This window comes from Centropristis striata, chromosome 10, assembly GCF_030273125.1.
Source record: "Centropristis striata isolate RG_2023a ecotype Rhode Island chromosome 10, C.striata_1.0, whole genome shotgun sequence".
Taxonomy (NCBI): Eukaryota; Metazoa; Chordata; class Actinopteri; order Perciformes; family Serranidae; genus Centropristis; species Centropristis striata.
In genome coordinates, this window is record NC_081526.1 from 19,566,074 (window position 1) to 19,572,470 (window position 6,397).

At 37.8% G+C, this 6,397-nt stretch overlaps 1 protein-coding gene across 1 annotated transcript in view; it reads right to left on the reverse strand.

Annotated features, from left to right (window-relative positions):
• Positions 1-2,921, reverse strand: part of xpo4 (exportin 4) — a 54,834-nt gene extending 51,913 nt beyond the window's left edge. Inside the window, exon 1 of the mRNA XM_059343255.1 lies at positions 2,897-2,921. Coding sequence (XP_059199238.1) covers positions 2,897-2,921 — 25 coding nt within the window. The remainder of the gene's footprint in view (positions 1-2,896) is intronic.
• Positions 2,922-6,397: the final 3,476 nt, after the last annotated feature.

Sequence of the window (6,397 nt, forward strand, 5' to 3'; positions counted from 1 at the left end):
GTTACAAAAAATTCCAGCTTATATTTGGCTTACACCCATCAGCATCATCTTCAGCCACTATAGGCAGCCGTTTTAAACAAAAATGGTCAGAAAGGTACTGTCAGATAAACGGATCACTTGTTCAGGTACAAAAAAAGCAGATGGACAAAGTTCGAGACTAGCTTATGAACACATTGGAGCACTTAGCAGCTAATGAAATGGATATTTTCCTCAAAAGTTTGACTCAAGTGTATTCATTTAAGTTGTGTATAAACAAAATCAACCACATTCTCTGTGGCCCATTTGTTCGGTTTTATTTGCATCTTTACTCGTGATTCCTTCAGCTGTTTTTTTTCAGCTATTTTGATTTTTGGAAATGTTTTCAAAGGCTCATTGACATCAACATTAAGTAATCAGTTCAGAGCCAATATAATAAAATCCTTGCCCTCTTTCATGCTGATTATTTGCCTGATTAGTGCCTTGTGGTGTTGAAACATATGATTTATAATATTCACACTTCGATTGGATATGTTACAATGATTTATTGATCAAATACAACAATTATTAGATCAATATTAACAGTGGTTGCTGGAAAATGTGCCTAATATTTCTTCCTTTACAGATTAAAAAGTCTGCTGCTCATTTCTTGCCCGCCTCTCTATTATTGACTGTCTAATGAAAGGAGAAAATGCTGACTAAAGAAATAATCTTTAAAAAAAAACATCTGAAATGAGATTCAGAATAAAAAGGTTTAGCCTTGAGCCTTTTCAGCAGCATAATAGATGCTAGAAATCAGATATTATGTAATAAAACCAACCTGAAACAGATACTGAATTAATTTTTAACAGCCTTGTATTGACTGGTAAAATATTAACATTACATGATTTAACATAAAGCATCATCAATCTAAAGATCATGCAAGCTGTATATGCTGTTTAAAAACATGTGTAGACATGCATATACTGTACATAACCTCCCACCTAATGTATATAAATACTTTTTTTAAACATTTTTTTAAACCAACATAAAAAAAGTAAGTACCACAGTATCTGATATGAGATTCAGAGTAAATTTCACATTTCAAGTGGCTTTTCCCCAACATAGTAGCTGAAAGAAATCAGCAACTTAATCATCTAAAATCAGCGTTAATCTCAAAAATCCTACATATGTCACGCTATAATATCATATTACATATATTATATATTGTCATAAGGAACAAGCTTACAGTTGGTCATAAATATAAAATGGTAGACTAAAGATCCTGTGCGATATGACAAAAAGAAATAGCACCTTTGGGGTCTTCTGGTATCCCAAATGGTAACAATAAAGTCCATATACAAGATGACTCATGTCACGTTGGGGAACTGCATCTCTGGGACATTAATGAGCGGCACAGGGGCTCCACAAGGGACTGTTCTGGTCACACTGTACACAGGGGACTTCAAATACAACTCTGAGTCCTGCCACATCCAGAAGTACTCCGACGACACTGCTATTGTGGCGTTTATCAGGAATGGACGGGAATCTAAATATAGGGATCTGATAAAAGCCTTCAGTGACTGGAGTCACAAGAACTATCTTCTACTGAACACCTCAAAGACTAAGGAAATGATCATAGATTTCTGCAGGTTCAAGCCCCCTCTTCAGCCAGTGAATACCTGTGGGGTGGACATGGAGGTGGTGCCAAGTTATAAGTATCTAGGTGTATACCTGGATAATAAGTTGGACTGGTCCCTAAACACTGACGCTCTCCACAAAAAGGGGCAGAGTCGCCTCTTTTTCTTAAGGAAGCTCAGATCTCTGGACATCTGTAGTAAGATGCTGCAGATGTTTTATCAGTCTGTGGTGGTAGTGTGTTGTTTTATGCTGCAGTCTGCTGGGGAGGCAGCATCAGACACAGAGATGCAAGGCGGTTGGACAGACTGGTCTAAAGAGCTGGTTCTGTGGTTGGAGCCAGGTTGGACACACGTAGGAGGTGGTGGAGAGATGCACTGTCAAGATGTTCGAGGCCATCTTGAAATACCCGGATCATCCACTACACAAAACCTTTATGGACCAAAAAGACAGCAGTGGACGGCTACTCTCTCTCCGTTGCAGGACAGAGATATACAAAAGATCCTTCGCTCCTACAGCCATCAGTCTCATTCTTCCAGAGTTACCAGACTAACTGAATTTCCCCTCTGGGATAAATAAAGTATTTTGATTTGATTTTGACTAACAACACCTTAAATCAATGCCAGCCATGACTAACTGACTAGCGTGAGTGTAAGTCACTTGTTTTTCCTTGTGTGGCGTTCACATGAAGAAACTAATCCACTAAAACAGTTTTCTCATATTTGATTTAGGGGATAAAAGAGAAGCTAAAGCTACAGACCGAGTCAATCAACAGCACCGGTGTAGGTACCAGATCGGCTCGGGGTCCTTCGTCTGTTGATTACGTCACACAGTATGGTTGGCTGTACGCTTGAATGGGAGTACAATGTACAACGGACAGTTGAGATTGGCTGTATGTCAGACAGCTGTGATTGGCTGTTCGTCGTGGCAACCGACTATAGTCATAGCAACGCTTTCCTGTGGTGAAACAAACGTTCAAGTTTTGTGCATTTGTGTGCTAAGCAGCAATAAACTGCTCTTTATTTTGACTATAAGGGTGTGGTGTGGGGACTCCTGTAAATGTGTACATACATACATAATACTTATATTTTCACTTATGTGTGTGTATTTGTGTATACACATATATATATATATATATATATACATACATATACATATATAGTAGCTAGCCCACTTAGGCTAGCTACTATATAACTAAGTAGGCTATGCTAGCCTACTTAGTTTGTCCCAGTCACGTTGCTGTAGATAGCGTTTTGTGTGACATAATCAGCAGCAGATGAAGGACCCCGAGCATGTCTGGTACCAACACCGGGATGCTTCACATTCATGTGGGAACATTATTAAAAATTAAAAGTGAATTTATATTTGAAAGTACTTGCATTATAATCCTACTATATTATTATATCAGTGGCATACATTTGTCTTAAAATGACAATAATATTATAATAATTTCTGGGACAATATATCCTCTAACAAAATATTTATTGTGACAGGCCTATCTGTGGGTCACATGTTTCTACTTCTGTGGTATTTAAATAAAACAAACAATCCACTAAAACAGTTCCTCATATCATTTTTTTTAAAAGGGTGGTTTAAAGTGGTGGTCTATAGCGTAGTGGGTTACGCAGACGCCCCATGTGTAGAGGCTACAGTCCTCGCTGCAGCTGGCCCCGGTTCGAGTCCCGCATCGGACGGCCCTTTACTGCATGTCATTCCCCCCTCTCTGCCCCGTGTTTCCTGTCTCTCTTCAACTATCCTATCCATTAAAGGCATGGAAAAAGCCCACAAAAATATATTTAAAAAAAAAAAAAAAAAAGGGTGGTTTAAATTCCACAACAAGGGGACGCAAAATGGCAGAAAGCAACAAGAAAAAGCACAGCTAGCTAACTTCATGAATCCAATACACAGGCACATGGTTAGCCACTTGCTCTTAAATCAGTCAGTTACACCAATGGAGGCTAGTGGGAGTTAATCGCTGAGGAAAAAGAGGTAAATATGAGGTGTAAATGGGTGTTTTTTAGGAGGCAGCAGAGAAGCTAAAGCTACTGTCCGGGTGAATCAACAGCACCGGGATGCTTTAACTGTCCTCACCGAGTGTAACAGAACTTAACGGCTCAACACCAACCGCCGAACTTTCTGGAGCCGTTGGAAAGAGTCCAAACGTGGGGGGATATTTAATGATCGTAACAGTCAATCAGAGAGCGGAAGAAAGTGAGAAAGAGTGCGGTGTGTTGCGGGTTTTAGCGGGATGGAGGCAGCCAAAGGCTGGGGAAGGGAAGGCGCCACGCATCGCTCACATAACGTTGGAAAACCTGGACACATTTTAACAACAAAACCCGGGTTTAACCGCGAGCGTCCCCAACCGCCAAACTCCACCCGACCCGGAGTGAACACACACGTCCCGCCCGCCTCACCATGGCGACGAAAACAACGTTAAATTTCTCACCATTAAAACTTTGGCAGCGCTTTCCAGCTGTGTGATCACTTCTGGTGCACCGACCGCCGCCATCATCGTCGTCCCTCTCCAATGACGCGCCATGCGCTCTGCATTGTGGGAGTCACAGCGGCTGGCGGCTGGCTGCTGGTACCCGGCAGGGTTCAACCATAGATATCTATGAGAAAGTGTTTATATCATGGTTTATATTTATATATATCTATGGGTTCAACCCTCAACCCTTGCCCCGGGGAGGAGGCAGCGGGTTATCGTCACCCTGTTAAAATAATCGCCTAACTCATTTTTTCAAGTTTCACAGGAAACACAAAAAACTTCACCAAAAGTGTAACATATGACATTTATTGATCATTTTACTCAGAAAGGATGTAACAAAGGATGGCTATTGGCAAAGTAATAACACTGTGTGTAAATTATGTAACTTAAGAGAGATAAATGGCTTAGGCAATTTTTTGAACATGCCTTTGTGACTTAAGCAAGATATGGTAACACAACTTTTTACTACTACTATATACTTTTCATTCCACCACATTTGACAAATGTGCTTAAAATATTCAGTATGAGTATGCATGTGTTAAAAATCATCCAAATTGAATCTAACCAACATTTAAAAAATGTTTCTTGTTAATGCATTAGTAATAATTACTATATTTCAATGAGTCTGACGCGAGAAACATTTTAAGTGCTAGACTTATAATAAATTTCTTTGCTGTGGTTTGCTTTTTTTTAGGCAAAGGTTACCGTAAACAAAAACAAACAGAATAAGATTTAAAATAACAATGATAAAGTTGGATAAAGTCCATTCAAGATTTTTTAAATTGTTTTTATAATACAATTCAAGATTCTATCTTTTGATTTAATATTTCCATCAAAGTGGATGTTTTAGACTTAGTATTACCGTATAAATATATTACAATATAATATTTATTATTCCCTCTATAACAATCTTTGACTTTAATTTCTCTTCATCTTTAATGTGGATGATATACTTTTATTTTGCTCCTTAGCCCAATTTTATTAGATAAAAAAATGTGGATCAACTCTCAAGCTGTGCCAGTTATAAATAATAATAATAATTATAATAATAATGATGGTGCATTAATAATCACACATTAATGCACTGAAATAATGCACAAATCCACGTTGGTTAATTTAATTTATACATACATTTTACACACAAGGACTGTGAAAGCATTTTTACAAATTCTCAGTTGATACATAAATGTAAAAAAAGAGATAGATGTCCACATTACATCATCTATAATACTGCGTAGACACGGGTTTTTTAACATTAGCACAAGGGGAATTGAAAAAAAAAAAAAACAAGGGGGGGGAAAGATACAAAAAATATGTATATCTGTATAAATATAAATTCAAGAGTAACAGAATTGTATCATACATCAAGGAGCATCAGAGACAATAAAAGGCTCCTTAGAGTAAAAATACAAAATGAAAAAAGGATACACAAGAAGAAATCAAGTCAGTCAAAGATTGTCAGTCGTCACTCTCTAACTTTAGAAACAGAAAACACTTCACACACTCTGCAGAGAGCTGCGGCTCTCGTTATTATAAAGCTATTTATCACAAAGCAGTCCATCCTGGTAGATGCAGATCGGGTTGACAGAAGACAGACAGACAGAAGTGGAAGTGGACATCTGGACCAGCTGAGAGAAACACTGTACGGGGAGGGGTGAAACATGCATGTTCCTCTTTAACGTCAATGATGGAGCCCATGAGCAAGGCACTTCATCCATGATAGATCCAGAGATGCAGCTCTGCAAGAGGCTGTAGACACTGGCTTTGTTTACATGCAGGACACTGGCTTTTCTCCAGTTTAAGCCACCATTAAACACGGTCACGACAACCAGTTAAAAAAAATTGCATTCATATTTGTGTCTTTGCACCAAATCTGTCAGTTTGATATTCATTTTTAAATCTTAACAATCAAATAAAACCAGCAGCTTTATACATTAAAGAGGACAGGCTAATTGGGTTTTAAATAATATATATCACAATAAAATTTATCCAGCTTATTATAATTGTTTTTGAAATTGTAAAAGAGCCATTAACTTGCTAAATGTGCCAAATGTCATACATTTACAACTAAAATCTTAACAGTGAATAAAGCTAGGTTCAAAATTCTTGTTTTATTTAATGACATATTAGAGTCAAAATGTTTTTATACTAAGGGAATTTTGGTATACTGCCATAAAAAACATTTCACCCTGTTTTTGGGAAAATTTTGTATATCAATCAGGCTGTGAATTATATATGAACAAACCCTATTGTAAAAACCTTCAGAATATAAATAGGAATGAAACTGGAAAGTTTGGTGACTGAAAGTGCTACGAA